The 23311-nt window shown below is 42.6% G+C and overlaps 1 protein-coding gene across 10 annotated transcripts in view; it reads left to right on the top strand.

The window, feature by feature from the left end:
* Med15 (mediator complex subunit 15) overlaps positions 1-23311 on the top strand; it is a 69983-nt gene that overhangs the window by 8091 nt on the left and 38581 nt on the right. For 3 of the 10 annotated variants that reach the window (XM_063226079.1, XM_063226082.1, XM_063226080.1), the window contains exons 2-3: positions 15579-15666; positions 16507-16587. The exons of 2 other annotated variants lie outside the window; for them this stretch is intronic. Coding sequence is in view for 5 of the 8 variants with exons in the window: in XM_063226072.1 (XP_063082142.1) it covers positions 15579-15666 (88 nt within the window). In the remaining 3 variants the exon portion in view is untranslated. Of the gene's footprint in view, positions 1-9608; positions 9694-15578; positions 15667-16506; positions 16588-23311 lie in introns of all 10 variants that reach the window. 5 more of the 10 variants (XM_063226072.1, XM_063226076.1, XM_063226077.1 and 2 more) reach the window with 2 other exon arrangements.

The raw sequence follows: 23311 nt of genomic DNA, 5'->3' as shown, positions 1-23311 counted from the left end.
CAGATCACCCCTAAATCAGCTGGTGTAAATCGGGACCATTTTTCTGGAAGGCCCTTTGGTAATAGTCTTTTATCTCAGTAACCCTAAAATGTCCATTTCCTTAGGCATTTCCTCCAAGGACATCTTGGAATGTTGAGAGCCTAATGGTTATGAGGATGTTCATTTCCACATTACCTGAGGAGTAGGACAGCAAGAGAGCTTGGTTAGCGTTGTTGTTGCTGCAGGTGGTAGATTCTGTGCTGCTGATGACAATGATGTGGGAACCTTGCATGACGCATAAATGTAAGCAAAATGTGTTACCAAGCAGAATGTGTGGTACAGGCTTAAGTTTTCTTAGATAGCCATCTGTAGCTGGTTATGAATGATATTATTTTTCTTCCTTTTTCAGACAGGGTCTTGCTATGTAGTTTAGGCTGACTTTAAACTCACTATGTAGCTCAGGCTGGCCTCAAACTTGCAGGAATCTCTTGCTTCAGCCTCTCAAGTGCTGGGATTACAAGCATGAGATACCACACCCAAACATTCTTTGTAATTTTTAATACATTTATTTACAGGTGTATTTTTTTTTTTTTTTTTGGTCCTTTTTTGAGACGGGGTCTCGCTATGCAGTTCAGGCTGGCCTTGATCTCACTTTGTAGCCCAGGCTGGTCTCAAACTTGCTACAATCCTCCCATCTCAGCTTCCCGAGTGCTAGGATTACAGGCATGAGCCACCACGCCTGCTTACATGTGTATTTTTTGTGAAGAACAAACATATGTTCCTTTTGTAATTGTACATCTTTTGACAAGAAGAATCCTGTCTATACTTGAGGTAGCGATGGCTGACTACTCTAAGAAGTCACTCTGTGCAGGATAGGTGTGCTTCCTTCCCTAGGTGCTCAATGCGACCTTTCCAAGATGATTCCACCCCTTCTACCTTTACAAAGGAGCTGGAAGCCCTTTTTCTTTCAATCTGAAACTGTTCTTCCAACTGACCCTTGCAACAAGAGCCCTGTGCCACATTGTGGCTCTCTGGACACCATTGTGATTAGCTTACTTGTTTCCTGTGATCATTTTCCTCTTCTCTGTCTCCATTCTCTCCTGATGAACTCTGACAGCTCGGCTAAGTGGTAGTTTCTTCTTTGTCAGAGTTTACAGAGTCCCTGGTGGGTGCATATTGACTTGAAATTCATATCTCTTTTTTGCTATTTTTACATTTGCACAATGCTGGCTTTTCCTACAGCCTTCTGATGTTGGGGCTATCAGTGCTACTTAAACTCTAAACTGCTTGTCATTTTGATCCTTTCTTAAAAAATTGAAACACTGATTTAAAGACAAAGAGAAGTTATTTCTAGGTGGTTCTATATAATAGATAAGTAAAATGACAACACGAGGGAATGGATAGGAGCTGAGGCTCAGTTATCTCAAAACTACTATGCCATGAAGGAGATACACACTTCAACTTCCATAGCGAATCTCTTCCTTAGGTATGGGACTGTTAATAAAGATCTTATATTGAATGAATTAAATATTTGAGGTAGAATAACTGTCACTTAGGGGAGTGAGGTTTTGGAGAAGACACTTGACCTTTTCTCTAAGCCACAAGGCTCCTTAGTTTGGTTTTTTTTTTTTTTTTTTTTTTTTTTTGAGAATGTTTTAAATGATAGGAATAACTGCAAGGATACTAAAAGCCTTTTGCCATGCCCTTCTCCAGGATTCATCAGCTTATTGTCACTTATGCCATCTTCTTGGTGCTTCACGAACGGCAACCAGTGCTGGCTTACTCTCTGGGCCCTTTCCCTGTTAGCCTGTGACCTCACAGGTTTCTCTTAGCTCGTTGCCTGGAAATCTGTGCAAGGGGTGGGGGCTGGTGGAGAGTGAGGTGTGACAGTGTTACAGATAGCTTTTGAGCTGAATTACTTGTGTCCAGTCTGGCAGAGGTATAGCAGAAGCAATGAGGGGCATCTGGGCCAAGCACTAGGAACAAGAAGAGCTTCTGCCTCTGAACCATTGCCTTTCCTAGTTTTTATTTCCTTGTTTCTTCTTTCTCTGGTGGTCTCTCTGGGGCAGGCAGACAGTGCTTGATATTTAAAAAATGACATCCCTGCTCCCTTTCTGTCCTCTTTCTCTTTCCAGCTGCTATTCAGTCCTCTTCACCCAAAGTGATCTTTGAGGAAATGATCTGCCTGTTATGTGGGATGGAACCCCTGTTATGAAGTAGAAAGAATTCAGGATTGGCCCTCAGAAACCCTAATGGGTCATGAGAGGCCTTCAGATGCTAATATTGTGCTTTGATTTAGGCCAGGGAACAGTCTCTGCAAAGTGCTGTGTGATAGAGATTCAAGCAAGAGGCCATTCAAGTCTTAACCAAAGGACACAGCAGAATCATGGGGCTCATAACTCAACTGCTCACCCTTAACTCATATTGTATTTATATTGAGGTATAATGTACCTGCTACAGTAAATGACACAAAGACTCCAGAAGACTGCAGAAGACTTTATGCAGGTACTTCATACATGTCAGTGTCTTGATGCACTGCCTAGATCAACACACTGGACAGCCTCAGTCTGTAACAGACTCTTCCTACTGCTTCACCAGGGCAAAGAAGGCAAACCCAGTCCCACTCTTCTAACTTCCCTAGCCAAGGAGACCTTTGATCTGTTTTTGAACTTGTGACCAGCATTATACAATGAGATCCTGTGTCTGGCCTCTTGCAGGGGTTTTTTTGGTCTTTTTAAGACAGGGTCTCACTATGCAGTTCAGGCTGGCCTTGAGCTCACTTTGTAGCCCAGGCTGGTCTTGAACTCACAAGAATCCTCCTGCTTCAGCCTCCTGAGTGCTGGGACTAAAGGCCTGCACTGTCATGCCCAGCTGCAGTCACTGTCAGGTATGTAATTCCTCCTCATGGCCAGCAGTTATTCAAGTTTATGATATGTTTTTTCATTGCACAACTCCAGATTACTTCTGTGCTGTTTCAAAGAACATTTTGGTTAGTCCTAGTTGTTGGCTGCATGAAGGCAGTGCCAGGAATGGCTGTGATTGTCTCTTTAGTGGGTATAAGCACTTAACTTTCTAAGCTGTGTATGTAAAAGTGGAGCCAGGAGGGGGGCAGGGTTAGGTGATATTAGCACATTTTTCCCAGTGGTACTGATTTACATCCCCACAGCAATGTAGGGGAGTTTTACTTGTTAATATGTAGGCCAGCACCTGGTATTGTCAGGGCATGTGACTTTATAACAAGCACCTTTGTTGATTTTGAACACACACTCAAGTTTGAGACTCCCTGGGTACAGTGACATTAAAAGTGGAAAGGACAATATAAGAGAGAAAGCCTGTAAGCAAAGGGATGGTAGGATCTGATGACTCTGCATGTGCATAGGTGTGCGTGTTTGTGGTTACACGTACATGCATAAGCTTGCAAGAGGAAAGGAAGAGGGAGACACAGGTATGCACCCCAGTAGAGGAGAGGGCTAGACTTAGTACTGATTGTGAGAGACTGGTAATAAGGTGATGATGTGGGAAGTGGATGTGTGGTGCTGACTTTTTCAAGGAGCAATGTCCAGTAGCCAAGGGTAGGTGCAGGGAGCCTTGAAGAACAGTTCTCCCAAGAAGCACAGCCTAGAGGCCAGGGTAAAACCAGTTTGCCCAGTTGGATGGGATAGAGCAGAGGACCTAAGAGGAGGGTTGTAGTGGGCAGAGCAGATGTGGACTATGGTGTGAGAAGATGGGCATAGTTCAGTTAGACCACCCGCCTCAATAAAGCTGCTCAGATGTCACAGCCAATTTGGCTGTGTCTCTCGCATTTCAGGCAGTATGTTCAGGACTGGGTGTAGTACTTCATTCCATTCCAGATAACATTGTAGATGACTGAAAAACAGGAAGGTGTTTTCTGTAATCTCTCTGCCCAGACATGGCTATTACTGACATGTTGATGTATTTCCTCCAGTCCTTTGTGTGCTCATAACTTTATATGAATGTCCTTTAAATACATAAACACACGTACTTTTTAACTAATACTAGGCTGTACAATGCAGTTTTCAGCTGTAGCTTTCTCAGTTCAGGCTATGTTCTCTCCCTAGAAGGTCTCTGGCTGATACTTGCATGCCTGACAACACCCAAACTCATAAGGGGTTTGGACTATGCACATCCATCCTGTAGCTTCTGATAAGCATTTGACAAACAATTATTTTGGAAAAAAGTTCCATCATGGATTTTTTTCAAGCATTTCCAGAAGAAAGATAAATAGAGTAAGTCTTCCAACTCTTTTGAAAGGTAGCAACGTGGCCAGTGTTTCACCCAACTTCCCCATTTTCTTCCTGGATTATTTAAAATCACATCTCAGGCACCATATGTTTTCAACCTTGAGTACTTAATTATCTGAAAGGCACTGCTTCCTGTCCAATACCAAAAAACCATGTGAGAAAGATATTTTCATAGGGACTTGGGTTAGCAGAGCATATTCTTGCCATGTGGTTGCCTGGTGGCAAGTGGGATGTGCTAGATCTGAGGGTGCCAGAACTGGGATCATGAGAGCTCTCCAGCTCTCCTAATTTTTTTGATATCAAGTCAACAAACTAAATATCGGAAGCTAGTATGGCATTCTGAAACAGCTCAGATAAGAATATAGAACTTGCATAGAAGGATATAGAACTTGCATAAGAATATAGAACTAGAATATGAAGCAGCAGCCTCTTCAGTTTTTTATTTATGTATTTATTTAATTTTTTGGCATTGAGGATTGAGCCCAGGAACTTCAAACTGAACTTACATCAATGCCTAATCTTTTTCGTTTTGGAGACAGGATTTTGCAGAGTCACTAAATTGCCCAGCCTGGACTTGAATTTGTAATCTTTATGCCTCAGTCTTCCAGAATGCTGGGATTACACATGTGTCACCATGCCCAGCCTCAGGCCTGGCTTCAGGTTATTAGTTTTTTCATTTGTTTTATTTATTTAAGTCCTTGGTACTGGGAATTGAACCCAGAGTTTTTTCACTGAGCTACATTCCCAGTCCTTTTTTATTTTTTATTTTGATTCAGAGTATGGCTAAGTAGACCAGACTGAGCTTGAATTCATGATCTTTTTGCCCCAGTCTCCCAGAGTGCTGGGATTCTAAGTATGTATCAGTACACCTGACTCAGTTTAGTTTTTTTGATTGATTTCATTTTTTGGAAATTCTTAGGAGCAGAAACAGAACTCAGTTGAGCAATCAAGAGGAAGGAGTGTAAAGAGAAACTATGTCATGCTTTGCTATTGGTATGATTAGAAAGTTCTTCTGCAAGACCAAAATAACCATTCCTACATGTAGGTGGAAAGCTAAATTACAAAGTAGGTATTTTTAACTTATGAAAAAGACAAAGCACTTTTTTTTTTTTTGTCTTTTTCTTTTTCTTTTTTATCCATACCGGGGATTGAACTCAGGACTGCTTGCAAGGCAGGCGCTTATGCCACTGAGCTAAATCCCCAGCCCCAGACAAAGCACTTTTATATGTCTTTAAAAAAAATCAGGGAGGCTGGCCATGGTGTCACATGCCTGTAATCTCAGCATTCTGGGAGACTGAGGATCTCAAATTCAAGATCAGCCTAGGCAACTTAGTGAGTTAGTGAGAACTTGTCTGAAAATTTTAAAAGGGCTGTGGGGTATAGCTTACTGTGAAGATACTGGGTTCAATGCTTTGTGCTTCTGGGGAAAAAAAATCAAGGAACTGGAACGCAGATGTTTGCTGACAATGGAAAGGAAGAAGTTGCTGTCTGTTTGGGTTATAGTTTGGCAAACATGCATCCAGCTACCTGTGAGGTCCAGAGGCCAGGTGTTTGCTTTGGTTACTGTTGGTGACAAAACAAATGATATCTCATTTCCTTCCTTTGAATGAAACCTGAGAACTAAATAAATTGGCTGCAGGATATGAAGAAGGTGAAGGGCAGCAAAGGATATTGCTCTATAGCTCTCTAAGGATCAGTGAAGGGCAGATGACAAAGAAGAATTACCCTTTGCTAGTGGAGGACTGGGGCTTTTCTACCTAGAATATGTTGAGGCTTTGGAGTTATATCCAGAAGGTAACTCCCAGGTGCTTGGGGGCCATATTAGCTCTGCCCAGCCCTTTTATGATGTTGTTTTCACAGTGCTGCTGTTAAATTCAGAGCCTTCACACTGAACTGACCTTCTCAACCCTTTTTTAAGTTTGAGATAGAGTCTGATAAACTGCTGAGTTGCATAGGCTGAGCTCAAACTTTGAATCTTCTGCCTCAGCCTCCCAGAGTTCTGGGCCTATAGGCAATGTGCCACCATGCTTGGTCCTACTGACTCTTATTTTTTGACTGTCGGGCCACCTGCAGAACTGTGGAAAGAATGGGTGGAGGACTTTGGGGATACTCCTTAGGGTCAAAATTGATGATAGAGCAAATGTCATCTGCTTTCCATGTCTCTGATACTAGCAGAGACAGGAAGGTTTAGAAAGGTAAATCAGACTTTCCTTAATAATAGTTGTTGTTTGTTGAGTATTAATTATTATTATTTTTTGTACTAGGGATTGAACTCACGACCTTGTGCTTGTCAGGCAGGTGCTTTGCTGTTTGAGCTATTTCTCTGTGGCATACTTTTGTTTTTCTTACAATCAAAAAGTCATTTTAGTTTACTTTGCTCTGGTCAAATATCCCAAAGTTTGGGGACTCCAGCTGCAAACCACAAGGTCTGTGTGTATGGCACACTGTTTGTCATTTAATTTTTAATTGCTTTAGGTTCTAGCAGAGAAGATATACACATAAATTGCAAAAGTCAAGGAATAATAAAAGACTTTATAAGAAACTACAAAGGTTCCCTGTTTACCCAGCTCTCCCTCCAGACTGCAACCACCTTGGACTGTTTCTTGCAGCAATGTCTGGTTCGGAGTAATGTGCACACCCTCCTACTTGACTTATCATTATCACTTTTGGGTTTTATAAATCATCTGTTGACTTTCTCTGGAGCCTCCATACACAATGCCATTATCTCTGGTTCACTTCCTTCATCTTCCCAGTAGTTTACTTTTTGAGTAAATCGGTAAGGAATATTTATATTTGTGCCTACACAAACAATACTCATGTCTGAGCATAGTGCCATACTCTAATTAATTAATTTCTTCCCAGTGCTGGGGATTAAATCCAGGATCTTTGCGTTGCATTACACCTCCAGCTCTTTTTGTTTTTTATTTTGAGACAGATTCTTGCTAACTCGCTAAATTGCCCAGGCTAGGTAGACTTGAATTTGGTATCCTCTTGCTTTAGCCTTTCATAGCACTGGGATTACAGGTGTGTGCCACCATGCCTGAGCATTTGTTTGTTTGTTTTTGTATGAAAAAATGCTATTTAAAAAACTATACTAGGTTTTTGTGTACCTGTTGCTACTTCTTCTGTGTCTTTCAATTGTATCTCAGTATAGTTATCCCCAGATTCTACAGTAGGAGTCTATGTCAGTTATGTCTCCCAGCACCTCGTTTCTGCAGCCCTGCAGGCAGTGGCCACAGATGTGTTGAGGCAGCTGTCAGTGGGCTCATCTTGCAAGATGCATGGCTCTAGCCTATTGTTCTCCTGTGTCAAGTCTCATTTCCTGTATCCTGTATCTCATTCTACAAGCATCCTAGAAAATGGCTGTGGGAATTAGCTTCTAGAGACTGTGCTGATTTGAGCACTATGATACTCCTCTGTAGAGCATAATTCCATTTTTTGTTATTGTTCTTTGGTTGTGTTTTATTTTGCTTTTATGAGACAGGAGCTCACTGTGTAGTTCAGACTGGCCTTGAACTCATGGCAGTTCTCTTGCCTCAGCTTCCTGAAAGTTGGGAGTACAGGTGTGTACTTATACTCTCAGCTCGCATTTTTTTCTTTTCTTTCTTTCTTTCTTTTTTTTCTTTCTTTTTTTTTTTTTTTTTTGAGACAGTCTTGAAATGTTGGCAAACTTGTAGAAATCATCTTGCCTTAGCTCCTGACTGCTAGGACTACAGGCATTCATTACCATGCCCAGCTGACATGGTTTTATTTCTAAGAACTCTCCCCTCTTTTTTCTTTGCAAATCTGACTCTTTATTTCTGTTAAATGGATGCAATGCAATGACTTATGTCTGTGGAAAGTAATTTCTACACTTTGGTTTTCCTGCTGAGTCTTTGGTACCTACAGATTACTCTTATGGGTTAGGGTGTCTGGGAACTCCTGCTTGGTTGCTCACTCTAAGGAGAGGGGCACTCAGACCGTATGGTCTCTGAGTAGGTGGGGCTTGTTCTTTGGTAGCTTTGCCAGTGACTCATTGGACTGCAGATTTTCTTGAATCCTTCCTCCAGGGCAAGGGTCACCACAGTTAGTGTGGATCAGGTCACAGATGGCCTCTCAGCCCACCCCCTTAATGTGCCTTTTCAACTGGGTGTGTAGCCCACGCTATCTCAAGTTTATGCCTTTCCAGAGCAAACCTGGGTATGTAGCCCAGGTTATCTCAAGTTTAAGCCTTTCCAGAGCAAACCTCCAGTGTCTTCTCTCATGAGCTTGGTTACATAGTGTGAAGTAGAGAGTGGATCAGGGAAGGCAGATAAGGAAACTGGCATCTGCCAGAGCATTTACTTCAAATCCAGTGCTGGGCTTGAGCAGTAGAAAGCATGGGCTATGAGGGATGCTTGCCGTTATCTCTCTTACAGATAGCTGGTATAAAGGTGATGGATACCTTTTTGATATGACAAAATTGGTTTTACTTTATAGGGCCTACTTCTGCATACATGTCTAAGAAAACCTGTATCATCCTGATATTGTATAACTTCCTCTGCTGTCTTTTGGTGCTTCATGATTTGTGTTTTAAACACGTGGTAAAGTGTACCACATGCAAGCTGTGGGCGTCTATCCTGGGTGGGCAGACAGACTCATCTGCACATACAGGTAGTGATTTTCCAGGAAGCCATTTAGGAAGGGCTATCAGAAATTCCTCCTGGGGCCAGGGATTTAGCTCAGTGGCTCAAGCGCTTGCCTGGTAAGTGTGAGCTCACAAGTTCAGTCCCTGGTACCAAATATAAATAAATAAATAAATAAATAAATAAATAAGGAAGGTAAATTAAAAAAAAAAGAAAAAATACTATGACTGATCTTATTTGAATCTGGTTTGTTAGATCACTGTTTTGTCTTGACCAATTTTATTCAAATTTGATATGCTTGATAATATCAAGTCTGAGTAGAGGCAACTACTCTGAAGATGACAAATGTAATAAGATACCCATTCCAGTTTGATTGTTAACTGCTTTTGAAGTCCTACAATGTCTCCAATGTTTTTATTAAAATTGCTATGTAGGGGCTGGGGATTTAGCTCAGCGGCATAAACGCCTGCCTTGCAAGCGCGCAGTCATGAGTTCCATCCTTGGTACTGATTAAAAAAAAAATTGCTATGTAGTACTAAAAAAAAAGAAAAGAAAAAGAAAGAAATTCCTCCTGCCCTACAAGAGGTCACTTAACTGATGAATGTTGTAGTTCTCAAAATTAGAATACTTACAGAGGTTCCATTGGGCAGAACATAAATTTGTGTTTATGTTCTGAGTACTATATAAATGGATGGGAGGAAGCCCTTTGTTCCCCTAAAGTCAAGTACCTGACTCTGAATCTTTCACTGTTGGATACCTGCAGGAGACTAGAGTGGCACTCTTGGGAAGTCATGAATCCTTGGGCAGCGGTAAGAAGATGAGCCATGGAAGAGGGTTTGACAGCCTGGGTAAGGGGCAGTGGTGAAGTGAGTGGGATCAAAGATGTCTTAGTGAGAGATGAGGGTGCCCTTGGGTGGGAACCAAGGCCCGTGGGACAGGGTGTGGAAAGGTAAGGAAACAGGGATGTTCTTCAGCATACCTGAGGGGACACCTTTCCCAATGCATATGTACTGTTGGCATCACAGTATGTGTCAGGTGAGTTAGTTTCCCAGTGGGGCCATACCAATGCCCAAGGCAGCCAAAAGCATTCACTGATCCTCCATCTTCTGGGAGGAGGGGACACTAACATCACTGTATGGTGATGATGTGTTCAGATACTGTCTTTTTTTGAAACAGTCTTGTAGTGTAGTCCAGGCCATTCTTGAACTCGCTATGTAGCCCAGGCTAGTCTCAAACTCACAGCAGTCTTTTTGCCTCAGCCTCCCAAGTGCTGATATTACAGGTGTGTGCCACCATGCCAGGCTTGAATGCTGTCTTATCGCCAGTGAGACAGGTTATTCTGATTTATTTAATGCTTAATTAGTGCTTCCTGTGTATCTAGTGCCTCAGAATATTAACTATTGTCATCCTCAGAGTACTCTGAGGCAAAGCTGTCATGGCCCTTCCTTTTCAGGGAGGACATAGCAGTGCTCAGAGGTGTTCTGAGGGCCAAACTGTGCCCCAGCCTCAGAGCAGGGCTGTCTCACCATATGGGTCACCCACATTAGCACACTTACAGTTTGATGTCTCCGTGTACTTTCCCAAGGCACCCAGTTGATCTTTTTTTTTTTTTTTTTTTTTTTTTTTAATTCCCTGCCCTGGGCTGGGATTAGATCCCTACTGTGATGTTCTATTTTTTTTTTTTTTTTTTTTTGAGACAAGGTCTCACTATGCAGTGCAGGCTGGCCTTGAGCTCACTTTGTAGCCCAGACTGTTCTTGAACTCACAATGATCCTCCTGCCTCAGCCTCCTGAGTGCTGGGATTACAGGCATGAGCCACCATGCCCTGCTCATTTGTTTTTGTTTTTGTTTTTGAGTGATACTGAGTATTGAACCCAGGGTCTCATATTGAGCCCCAGGCCTTTTTGTTTTTGAGGCAGGGTCTCTGTGTTGCTCATGCTGACTTTGAATTTATGGTCTTCCTGCCTCAGGCCCTTGAACAGCTGTTTTTGCAGGTGGGTGGCACCATGCCCACTTCTGATAAATTGAGTTTTCAAGTTTGGGGATGGAAGGAGTTAAGGAACAACAGGCTCCTGCTAGATACCAACTGGGCCAGTGCTAGGTCTGTCTTTACACCCTCACCCCTGGCCACAGTCCTTCAGAGCACTTATGCCAGTGCTGTCTCAAGGGTAGGAAGTGCCTCCTCAAGACCCAAAGCTGGCAAGTAGCCAAACTGGAATTGGCGTGCAGGCCCTTCCTCCTCTGTCTATATCCTGCCAGGCCCAGCCACCCTAAACTTTTATCTACCGTAGGAGCAAATGTCTTTCCCAGGTGACCCTGACCTTTACTGCCTGAAAGTGTTTGTTTGAAGCTTTGTTCCCCCAGTGCCTGCCACACTGACTTATGGTCCATGAACATGCATGGTGGTACCATTCCTTTGGGTTTTTGTTTGTTTTTGAGACAGGGTCTCGCTCTATAGATCATGCTGGCTTTAAACTAATTGTGTAGATCAGGCTGACCTCTAACTTACAGCAATCCTCCTGTCTCAACCTTTTGAGTACTAGAATTGTAAATATATGCCACTGTACCTGGTGGCTGTACTTCTGTCCTTGTTTAAAAATAGCCTGTTACTTTGTTGAACAGTGCTGACTGCCTGATGAATACAGAGATGCATGCTGTCATTTCACTCTTGGGGTATTTTTTAGTATAGTGCGCTGACAGACAGGAATTTGTGATTCATATGGGAGGTCCACAGGTGTCTCCAGGGTTTCTGTGAAGCAGATAGGAGTGCTAGGTGGGAAAAAGACCCACAGCAGGGTTGGAAGTCCCAGCAGAGTTGGAAGACATTCAGAAGTAGCATACAAACAGTGGCCTTGTCATGGGAGCAAGTGGCGTGGCCAGTGCTAAAGAGGGCTACTGAGCTGGCCTTGCTGGTAAGAAACAAAACATGAGACCAGGTGGACAGGACCATAGTCCAGCTGCTTCTTTCACCCATCATCAGTAATGTGATTTGGAGAGTAGATGGAACAGGGAACTGGAGAGAGAGGCCCATTAGGAGGGATTGCTGCAAAAGTTTGGACTTTAGGGAGTTGGAGGCAGCCAATGGAGAAATGAAGGGAATTTCCAGGTATCCTGCATGGGGTTTTGGTGCAGAAATAAGGATAGCAGGAGGTTTTCATGGTGTGTCGTATTCTGACTGCTCAGGCAACTCTTTTAAGATACACTATGTTCCAGGGACAGGTCTGGACAGTGAAGGCAACCTTGGACCCCTTGATAGAGGGAGTTCCAGTCTTGTATGATATATAAACCTCTAGAAGGCTCCAGTCTAAAACAGATGCCAGTTGAATCCTGACCGGGGGTTAGTTAGGCCAACCAGGGAGAAGCTAGTCCTTGGCCCAAGGAAGAGCTTGTGGAACCCTGTTCACACAAGGAATATGTGCTCTGAGCTGTTGTCCATCACTACGTACACCTTGTCAGTGGGCTGGCTGGTTGCATCAGGCAGGAGCTCTAGTCCTCTGTTGGCTGGTGCTAATGCCACTGTGACAGCCTCTAATATTTTGGTGACTGCCACATAAATCCCTGTTGTTCTGCAAGCATATGGTTAATAATGGACAAACTATGGCAGAACAGCTGTTTAGAGTCCAAACTTGTAAGCTGACATCAGTTTTCTCCCTGACATCTTCTAGCCAGCAGGTCCTTGTCTTCCCAACAATGACCTTCATCCCTTATTATGTGGAGGCTGCTTTCTGTCTAGGGACGCTTCCTTGTATGATAGTTTATCTTCAGTAGTGCCAAAGCTTGGCTACCTCTCAGTTATATCCCCAGCCCTTTAAAAAAATTTTTTTTGAGACAGGATTTTGCTAAGTTACATAGGCTAGATTCAAACTTGTGATCCTTTTGCATCTATCTCTCATAGTGCTGGGATTATAGGTTTATGCTACTGTACCTGGCTTTGTCTTCTATTTTAAGATCTTTAGACTAGAAACAGCAATAAAAACAATTTTTAAAACAGGTTTGCAGGACTGAAAAGAATGCTCAGGGCATCTTATTTTATTCATTAGCCATTAAACATGAAAAACTCCCTGGGCTGACTCTGGAAGGGACATGGGAGAGTGACAGGGTATGAGCTGCCTGCAGAACCCTGATATCTAGTTGGAGGAGCAGCTTCCTCCTCAGTTCTGATTGTCCCTTCACAGCAGCCCCTTCATGGCTTTTGGGCAGCCCCTTCACTGACTGCCTGCTTCTCCAAGTTCAGTTTCCTGCTGTTGAGGAATGTATTGTAGCTTGTCAGGATAGGCTTATTTCTGGCTTCCAGTGAGGTCAGTGGTCTTTAAGCTCTGAGTCATTAACAGCTGGCACCTACCACGTATATCATCTGTGATGTTACACTGGCAGAGCAGAGCAGAGCACAGCTTGACTTCCAGCACATTCTGTGGCATCTGGTGCACTGTGCCTGTGGCTAAGTAAGCACCTTCCTTTGGCCAGGTTGTGATCATCCCACCTTTTTCAGGCTACCACAGTAATCTGTGTCCTGGGGTTCATCTCTGGGCACAAGCCAGCTATCTTTGCTGTAGTGGAGACACTGTACCATCTGGGATCTTCCTGTCTGATAACTAGCAAAAGTGGCTGGTGGCACCACCATGGAAGGACTGCTCTTAAAGCCTGGCTTGACCCTCAGAGGTTGCTGCTATCCAGCACAGAGTTCATCAGTGCAATCACTTACCCCCTCAGATCTCTCTGTACTCCTCTCTTATGTTGCACCTGGCTGCATCAGTTTCATGACCTCCCTGCTGTCCACTTAGCCAGCCTCCATGCTGTGCTACTTGGGTGCAAAAGTTTGTTTGTGTCTGCTGCTCTGTCTTGAGACCTTCTGTTAGTATGTACCTCTGTGGCCCATAGCTCCTTGTTCTCTGTGAAGCTGGTTAGCCTCACAGTCCCCTACTGTTGTCAGAAGGTAGAAGGATGAACAGGAAGAGCTTGGGGGCACAGATAAGACACCTTCTGAAAACAGGTCTATTCTGTCACTTCTGTTGAAAATGCTCAGGGACTTCTTGGGACCTACCAGGTAACATCTCCATCTCCAAGGTAGAGTGCCACCCCATGCCAGCCTCATCAAATGTGCATTGGGTCCTTGCTGGCCTCCCACCTATGGTATGCCTGTGCCTTTCTTGTTTACAAGTCTAATCCTGCACTGTGTGTGGGCTGGTTCTTAAGTTACTGTCCCATGTCATTCTATTGTGGCTCCAGGAAGCTTTTCCCTTGTCCATCAGCTCCACCCCTGAATGCCAGGCAAGCAGTAACCTGTTGCTGCTTCTTTGCCAAAGTTTAGGCTTCAGGAAGCAGAAGGTAGGTGGGCATGCCAATCATGCTTATTGAGTAAAGGATCTAGCAGTATGTTGTGTCTTCCTTTTTCTTACATTTTTGCAGTACTGGGGATCAAACCCAAGGGCCTCCTGTCACTGTCTTATCATTGTTTATTTAGTATTTTGAGACAGAGTCATACATAGTGGCCCAGGTTGGACTCACTGGCAGAGCGTCCAGTGCTGCCTGAGCCTCTCAAGTAGCTGGGGTTGTAAGCATGCACCACAGCTTACTGTATTTTTAAGTTGTTTTGAGGCAGTCTCATTGTACAGTTCAAGTTGGCTTTGAACTTTTTATGTAGCCCATGCTGGCCTTGAACTTGTGGCTCATACCTGGCCTTTCTCTAAGTTCTTTAGGAGTAACAGGTATGATACTTGCAGTCCTACATGCATTCTTCTGTACTCTGGGCTTGGTTGATTTGTGGTTGGAGTAGTAAGAGTGCTTTCAAGCATCATTTGGGCTGAGCTTGTTTATTCTATGCAGAGCCCTGACAGGCTTATTTGTTCATCAACAAGCCCAGTGCTGAAAGGATAGGGAGGGAGGAGACCCACTCTACAGCAAAGAAGGCCTGCTGTTGAACAGACCAGAGGAGCTAGTCTTGATATGTCCCCTTGTCTTTTCTAGTGACTACAGATCCATTCTTTCTGTGTATGTGCATGTGTATGTGCATGTGCATGTGCATATATATGGGGGAGATAGTGTATACTATTACTCTGCGAGAGCTCATCCTAGCTTGTGTGCATGGCACTTGACTTGGAGCAGCAGTGTTATATAAAACCTTTAGCAGGATTTTCTCTCTTATTATACTTCTGTTGACAAATGCATTTTTAAGACATTTTTCCCATTTGTATGATCTGTCTCTTGCCATTCCTAGCTAGCAGTTGGTGAAGTTGGGCCTGGTCTTTTTGGTCCCTTTAGGAGAACATGCATTCTCTCACATAGGGAGGACCCTTGCCTTGGGAGACTGAGAGATGAGTTTTGTGCTGAGGTCCCATTGTAGTCAGTGGCAGAATTGAGTGGGAAACTAGGTCACTCAAAGGGCAGGAATTAGAGGCTGGCTGGCACTCAATGGCCTAATACATGCTTGGTTTTATGCTGATTGTAATCATTCTGTAAGGATGGACTTGCCTAAACCCTTCATACTAGTGGCATCCTTCGCTTCATAGTGACCACCTTTTCTATTCCTTTCTTCTCACGGCCCTCTTCTGTTACTACCTTGCTCTGCTGAGTGCTTCTCCCTTCATGCCTTTCTAGGGTCTCAGCTGGTTGGTATGCTAGGAGCAACATCTTGTCCACTCAGGGATAGCTGCTGTGCAAAAGCCTGCTGACTAGGGGCCCTAAAGAGTAGACCCTTTGGGGGTGTGTAAATATTTCTTCTCCTTTTGTGTTTCAGTGAGGATGCCATGAGGAAAGCTGGAGTGGCCCACAGTAAATCTAGCAAGGATATGGAGAACCATGTGTTCCAGAAGGCCAAGACCCGGGTAAGGCCCTGTTGGGTGAAGCCCCAGCAGAGAGGCTCAGGGAAGGGAGTATTGCAGATTCTAAGAATCTTTTTGTGGGGGCTTTGGAAGTAGGACGATGATTGTTCATTGTGCATGCAGTTGGCTTTGACTGAAGCACTCTCCGCTGTGTCCATAGTACACTGGGTGGCACCAGGACAAAAGCCTAGCCTTTAACTCTGGATCTCACTTGCTGGCACCTTCCATCTGTGGCTACCCCAAAAGGATCATGCAGGGACTCACTAAGACCCTGTTGCTCCTGTGGAAGGAAAAGCACTGTAAGAGCTGGCTCATTTCTTGTCTTCAGCTTCAGTAAGGGTCCTGGCTGAAACCCACAAGGCTTTAATGCATGGGCACGGAAAGGTTCCTCTTCCCTTTTGTAAAGTGAGCCAGAGAGTGGTTCTTGAGACTGAGGATTAGAACATCAAAGACAGAGAAGGATTTCTGCTGTGTGGGTTTTTACGCTAGGCTAGGTTGGACTTAATATGACTGCATCCCTTCATCCTTGAGCTCTTTTTGGGAAATCATTTTAATAGAAATGAAGCAGGATGACAGGAAAGAAATGTAGCAGAAGTAGGGAAAAAAGGAACATTCTTGTTAGCACATTGATAGTAGGGAAGAGCTTTAAGAGTATACATACGTGCTGAGGTGGGGCAGGGTGAGCTTTGCTTTGTGGATATGTGTGCTTAAGCAGTTTGTTTGTCTTTTAAGAGCATTATTCAGATCGAATTCATATACAGTTCATCCATTCAGAAGTTGTATGGATTATCACTGCAAAGTAATTTTAGAAACTCATTAGGACTCACACCCTTCTCTTCCTAGCCATCAGCAACTACTTATCTACTTCCTGTTGCCATGGATTTGCCCACTGTGAACTTTCCATGTAAATGCATATAGGACCGGGTATGTAGCTCAGTGGTAGAGTGCTTGCTTGGCTGTGTGAGGCCCTGGGTCCTATCTGTAGCACTGGGGGAGGTGGGGGGAAGCAGTCGTGCAATGTATGTTTTATTTGGTTGGTTGTTTTTTGCAACTAGCTGCTTTCACTTAATATAATGTTTTCAGGGTTTTTCAGTGAATCATATTGTAAAATGTATCTGATTCCTTTTTATTGCCAAATAATATTCCATTTGTGGATGAGTATTCATATTCTGTATGTCGATTTATTAGTTAATGGACATTTGGGTTGTCATGAATTTTGGGTTATCATAAATAATGCTGCTATAAATATTTGCATATAAATGTTTTGAGAACTTATGTTTTCATTTCTTTTGGATACATACCTAGGAGTGGAATTGCTGGGAAATATGGTAACTCTACATTTAGCTTTTTTTTTTTCAGTGCTAGGGATTGACCCCCAGGCCTCTGCACTATGCTATATCCCCAGACATTTGAAAAAATATATATGTTTATATGCATAGATGTTTATATATAATATATATTTACAAATAAATAAACATATATAAATATGTATTTATTTATTGAGATTCGGTCTTTCTGAGTTATCCAAGCTGAGCTCAGATTTACTATCCTCCTGCCTCACTCTGCCAGAATGCTGGGATTTAGGCAAGTGCCACTATCCCTAGCTAAATTTAACCTTTTCAAGGTCTGCCAGATGTTTCCAAAGTAAATGTGCCATTTGAAATGCACCAATAGGTTTTGAAGTTCAGTTTCTCCCCAGCATTTGTTACTGTCTTTTGCATTACAGTCATCTCATTGCCCGTTTCATTTACATCCACTTGATGACTGATGCTGTTGAGAATCCTTTCATTTGTAATTAGTATTTGTATGTTTTCTTTGGAGAAATATCTATTTCTATCCTTCCTTCTTTCCCCCACCCCCAACTTTTCCCCTGGGGATCAAATTAAAGACCTTTTCATTAAACTACATTCCCTGTCCTTGTCTAATTTTTTTTTTTTTTCTTTTTGAGACAGGATCTCACTATGCAGTTCAGACTGGCCTTAAGCTCATTTTGTAGCCTATGCTGGTCTCAAACTTGCAACAATACTCCTGTCTCAGCCTCCTGATACATTTTTTATTTTGAGACAGTCTTGCTAAATCTTAAATTTCCCAGAGTCCTGCTCAAACTTGAAATTCTTCTGCCTTAGCCTCCCAGAGTACTGGGATTACAGGCATGCCTGGCTCTTTGCCTCTTTCTTTCTTTTTCTTTTTGAAAAAGAATTTCGCTGTGCAATTCAGGATCGTCTGAACTCACTCTGTAGTCCATACTGGTTTTGAACTCAGACAATCCTCTTGCTCAGCCTCCCTAATGCTGGCATTATAGGCTGCTGAGTTTTACAGGAGTATACTACCATGCCTGGTCTTTTTGCCCATTTTTAGATTGGATTGTTGATCTTTCTGTTGTTGGTCTTTGTGTGTTTGGATGTGTCTCGTTATTAGATGCACAATTTACAGATATTTTAGAGATAGGATGTTTTTATTTGTTTTGTTAGTTTTTATTTTCTTAGGACTAAAAGTATTTTGATAAGGGCTTATTGAACTATTTGAACTTTTAAAACGTAGACTTTGTTGGCTCAATATTATCTATTAATTCATAACAAATAGCTTAGTATAACAAGTGAGTTTTGTTCTGAATTCTGTGGATCAGAAGAAGTTGAGTCATTTGGAATTGCCTGACTGGGCTGTTCTGCTGGTCTCACTTCTGACTTCTCTTGTGACTGCCTTCAGGGAGCAGCTGAGTTGAGGTGGACAAAGGCTCCATCATGTGGCTCAAATCATTTTCCCCAGAGGCCTCCACATGGTATTTTTATTGGCATAGCTCACATTTCATTGCAACATTGACTGGCTTCAAGAGGAAAAAGTAAAAGCTGCCAGTCCTTAGAGGTGTTTTGTTTTTTGTTTGGTATTGGGAATTGAACTCAGGACCTTGTGCTTGCCATATAGGCACTATGCCACTGACGTATATCCCTGTCTCCTCAGAGTCTAAAACATCATTTGGATACAGAAAATCTTAAGACCAGTGCAATCACTTCTATCTGTTGGTGTGAGCAGCATTTGGTGTGTATAGGGAGGCCACTGATTCTCATGGGGCCATCATAGAGACTTAGCTACCTCAGGGCCCTCCCAGAAGTTGAGGAATAAGGGGTTCATCACAAAGGAAGGTACTTAGAGCACAGCAGCCCTTTCCCATCACTGTTCACTTTGCCTTGGTCTCTGAATTACTTCATACTGAATTATGCTGCATCTTAATAAACTCACTTCATTTCCTTGCGTTAAGCTTTTTTTTTTTTTTTTTTTTTTTTTTGGTCTTTTTCGTTTTTATTGGTACAGGGATCGAACTCACGATTGCCTGCTTACAAGGCAGGCGCTTATGCCACTGAGCTAAACCCCCAGCCCCGCCTTTCGTTAAGCTTTAAATTTCTAATTTCTGAAGGAAAACCTGACTAATTGGAAGAGAAGTATTTATGAAAGCAGTGTTAGAAAATTCCTGTTATTTTTACACAGACAGACCTCATACTTGGACACTATCATCTGATGTCTGCCTTTTTACTTACTGCTCAAACTCCACATGGAGGTGTATGCAAATTAAATGCTATTGAGAACCTTCATACCAGATGGGCCCATGGAAGGACTCTCAAGGTTAAGCTGGTAGCTCAGAACCAGGCATGATGGTGCATACCTATAATCTTAGCTGCTTGGGAGGCTGAGGCAGGAGTATCACAAGTTCAAGCCCAGCCTACGTAATTTAGCAAGACCCTATCTCAAAATAAAAAATAAAAAAACAGCTGACAATCCATATAGCTCAGTACTAGAGTGCTTGATTAGCATGTACCAGGCCTGTGCTTAATCCCCAGCATTACAAACAAAAGAAAAAATTGCAGCCCTGGTACCCTTATACCTGCTCCTATTGCCTGAGACTCATAGAACAGGTATGAAAGAATTTAAAAAGAAGGAGCTTGGCATAGGAAAGGGATAGGGAAGAGTAGTGGTTTTTTGGTTTGTTTGTTTGTTTGTTTGTTTATCAGGACTGCAGGAGGAGTTGGGAGTTTGTGGGTCATAGAAGAATTTTATCAGTCTGTGCTTACTGGAGAAACAGATTTAATGCAAGATATACAATTGTATAGGAATTTACAAGATTGGCTTATAGTAGCTGCCCACAAAGTCAAGTGGGAAGGTCTTTCTATGCACTGAAGATCTGCAGGAACCAGTTGAAGGCCTGATGCTCACCAGTAATGTCTTATGAGAGTCTGTATCAGGAGGCTGAAGGGTTTGTGCTAGAATGCTGAAGATTCTGCACTGGAAGCCAGGAGATGATGTCCAGGGTGAAGGTGAAAACAAGCTTATGCAAAGAAACAAAAGCAAGCCTTCCTTCTTTGTTCCCATACCATTCAGGCAACAAACTTAATCAAGATGATCTGTTTTCAGTAAACCCCCTCATCCACACCCAGAACCAATTTAGTCAGGCATTTCTTATGCAAGTTGACACAGTTAACTATCACAAGGAGGGAGATGACTTTCCCTTGGTATCAGGAGGATGAGCTTACAGGTCCAAAAGTGCTACATTTAAGACAATGGGGTATTAATGAGCACCTCAGACTCTGTAGTGCATACATACATTTTTGTGTAATCGTCTAGAGGAATCACAAAATTACCAGAACTGGGCAAGTTATGATTAAGCTGGAGCTATCTCCCAAAAGTCTTATACACTTATAGAAAGGGCTTTTGGAAGGTGATGGAATAACAGGAGTCAAGGAGAGATGGTTGATTTGCTGTTAGGAAGTGGGGTCTGCTCAGAAGAGGCAGGTCACTGGGGGTGCTATCTGGAAGGGTGTGTCTCCCTTCCAACTTCTCACTACTTACTGTTTCCTGGCTGTGTGTGCAGCTCTCCTTGTCCTGTCAGTGATGGTGAACCTTCTAGAGCTTTCTGTGATATAAACAGCCCACTGTGGCATGTGCTCTAGGTTTTCTATCACTATCCTAGGTCCCTCCACTATGCCATTTTATGTTTTCTGTGTTTGAGTCTGCCGAACATGTACTGAAAGTTGTGATACTGTGAGCCAAAATAAACTTCTCCTTCACTTAATTTGTGTTATATATTTTGTCCCAGGAATGAGAAAAGTGATTTAGGGCACATGTCTTCAGTGTGGTTGTTTAAGTCCCCAAGTTAAAGTCTTTCCCTTCCTGACATTAGCTGGCTTCCAGATGCCACTCTAAAGTGATGTCTCCTTGAAAGGTCATGTCTTGAGTATTTTATGTGTGTGACTCCATTTGATCTCTCTTTGTCTTTTCAGAAGAAGGAAACTCAGGCACAGCATGCTAATTGCCTTACCCATAATGTCACTGGGCTGATTAGAGAGCTGGGATATGAGCCTGTGAGTCTTTTAGAGCTGACCCTGTTTGCTAGGTCTCTTACTGATTGCTATTTACCAGAGCAAAAGATATCCAGATACCTACTTTAATTCCTGTGGTTGGAATTTTCTGTCTAAAAGAGGCTGAGGGAAACAAAAATAAATGTGCCTGAGGGTAGTGTGCTGTAGTGTCCAAGGCAACTCTAGACACTGCAGCCAATCTGCAACTTCTGTAAGATTTGGCACCACTGGATGAGAAGGTAACGAGGGGTCCTTGCACCTCTGGCAGCATCCTTAGGGGCTTTGTGGAGAGATGCTTATTAGAACTGGGATTATTTTTGATTGTTTGCTTGCTTGGTCTTTAAAAAATTAACTTTAAACAAATTTGTTATTTCTTGCATTGGTTCCAGGATGCTCCAAGAATACCAAAATCTGCAGATACTCAAGTCCCTTATAGAAAGTGGTATAGTACTTTTGTTTGTTCTTGAAATAGGGCCTGATAAGTGTAGGAAACAGAATGTATCCATATACTAAGACATTATTGGCCATATAAGAAATAATGAAGTACAATATTGGTAATGCTATATCATAGATAAACCTTGAAAACTTTCTAAGCATGGTGGCACACACTGGTCTGCTACATGAGGAAATAAAGGCACACTGTCTTTTCCTTTTTTTTTCCCCAGTCACAAAGGGCCACATACTACATCTCTATAAAATGTCCAGAATAGGCAAATCGATTTAGAAACTGTATTAATTTCTTATGGATGCCATAATAAATTACTGCAAGCTTGGAGGCTTTGATTTCTGGATCCATGGCTCTTGTGGTCATGGATCTTGTAGTACCAGGGATCAAATCCAGGACTTTCACACTGAAGCTATTGACGGAGCGCTTTTTTTTTTTTTTAAATTTTGAGATTGAATGCCACCAGGTTAATCAAACCAGGCTCAAATTTGTAATCATCCTGCCTCAACCTCCCAGAGTGCTGGGGTCACAGTTATGTGTTACCACGCCCAGTGCTCACATGCTCGCGCAGTCTCTCTCCTCTGTCTGTCTTCTCACTGTTTCTCTCTCATTTCTCACTCTCTGTCTCTATCTCTGTGTGGGTGTGGCGTGTTTGTCTGCCTGCCTGTGTGTCTGTCTGTCTCTCAACAGGATCTTACTTTGTTTCCCAGGGTGCCCTCAAACTTGCAATTTTCCTGTCTCAGCCTGCCAAGTAGTTGGGATTATAGGTGTGCACCACTATTACCTAGCTCATCTTTCCTTGTTCTTGAGGGGTGGCACATATTTGCTGTTAAATAGTGCTATGAGCCTGTTTCTTACTGTAGAGAGTCCAACAGTCTTTTGATTTTTGTATAGTCAGTGAATCTTTTCAGTCCAAGTTGGCAATGTTTCTCAAAAACCTTCTGGGTTTCCTCAGTATATGACAGGAATTGTGCCATTAGATGAGGTTTTTCCATAATCCTGTATAATTTCATTCTGTTTTTACCTTTATAAGATGAGTGAGAGGAGTCATGAATCTCATGTCTGATCTCTTTGGTATTAGCAGTTTATCTAGTCACTCCATTGGTCGTCCGTCATTTTATTTTTCTTTCTTTTCTTATTTTTTTGGAATAGAGTCTCACTATGTAGTTTAGGCTGAGTTTGAACTCACTGACCTTGAGCTCCCAGCAATCCTGCCTTTGCCTTCTGAGTGCTGGGATTACAGGTCTATGCCATTATGCTGGCAGTTAGAACACATTTTCTTACAAGGGATCTCTCAGTTTTAGTATTTTGTTTATTTACTTGTTTGTTTTTTCCAATCTGAGTAACCTGAGAATTTCCCAAGTCAAGTCCAAATTCTTTTTTCATGCTCTCTCAGTTTATCTATTCGTCTCACGTTTTACTACAAGCAGCAGGAAGAAACTAGGCTGAACCATCAGTGCTTTTCTTGAAAATTTACTCAGCCAAATTCATTCACATAATAGATAGATCTTCACTTTCTCTGAGGCAGAATCTACTTAGCAAAGTCTTTACATTCCTGTTTCTATCAGCAGCCTGTCAAGACAATCTAGGCCTTTTATATTGTGCTTTTCAAACTTCTGGCCTGTCCTGATCAACCAGTTCCAAAGCCACTGCCACATTTTAAGACACTTCACTCTTGGTAATAAAATCTATGTTTATTTCTTGTATTTTCAGTAACAAATTAATACAGACTTACTTGTTTAAAAGAACAGAAGTTTAGTCTCTCCTAGTTTTCAAGCCAGAAGTCTGAAATCAGTATCCCTGGGCCAAAATCACTGTGCCAGCATGGCTGTGCTCCTGCTGAAGGCTCTCAAGG

This window comes from Cavia porcellus, unplaced genomic scaffold, assembly GCF_034190915.1.
Source record: "Cavia porcellus strain 051 isolate PalLab524CR breed Dunkin Hartley unplaced genomic scaffold, mCavPor4.1 scaffold_16, whole genome shotgun sequence".
NCBI lineage: Eukaryota > Metazoa > Chordata > Mammalia > Rodentia > Caviidae > Cavia > Cavia porcellus.
The sequence above is the reverse complement of the archived record's forward strand: the minus strand, read 5'-3'. Positions and strand labels throughout refer to the sequence as shown.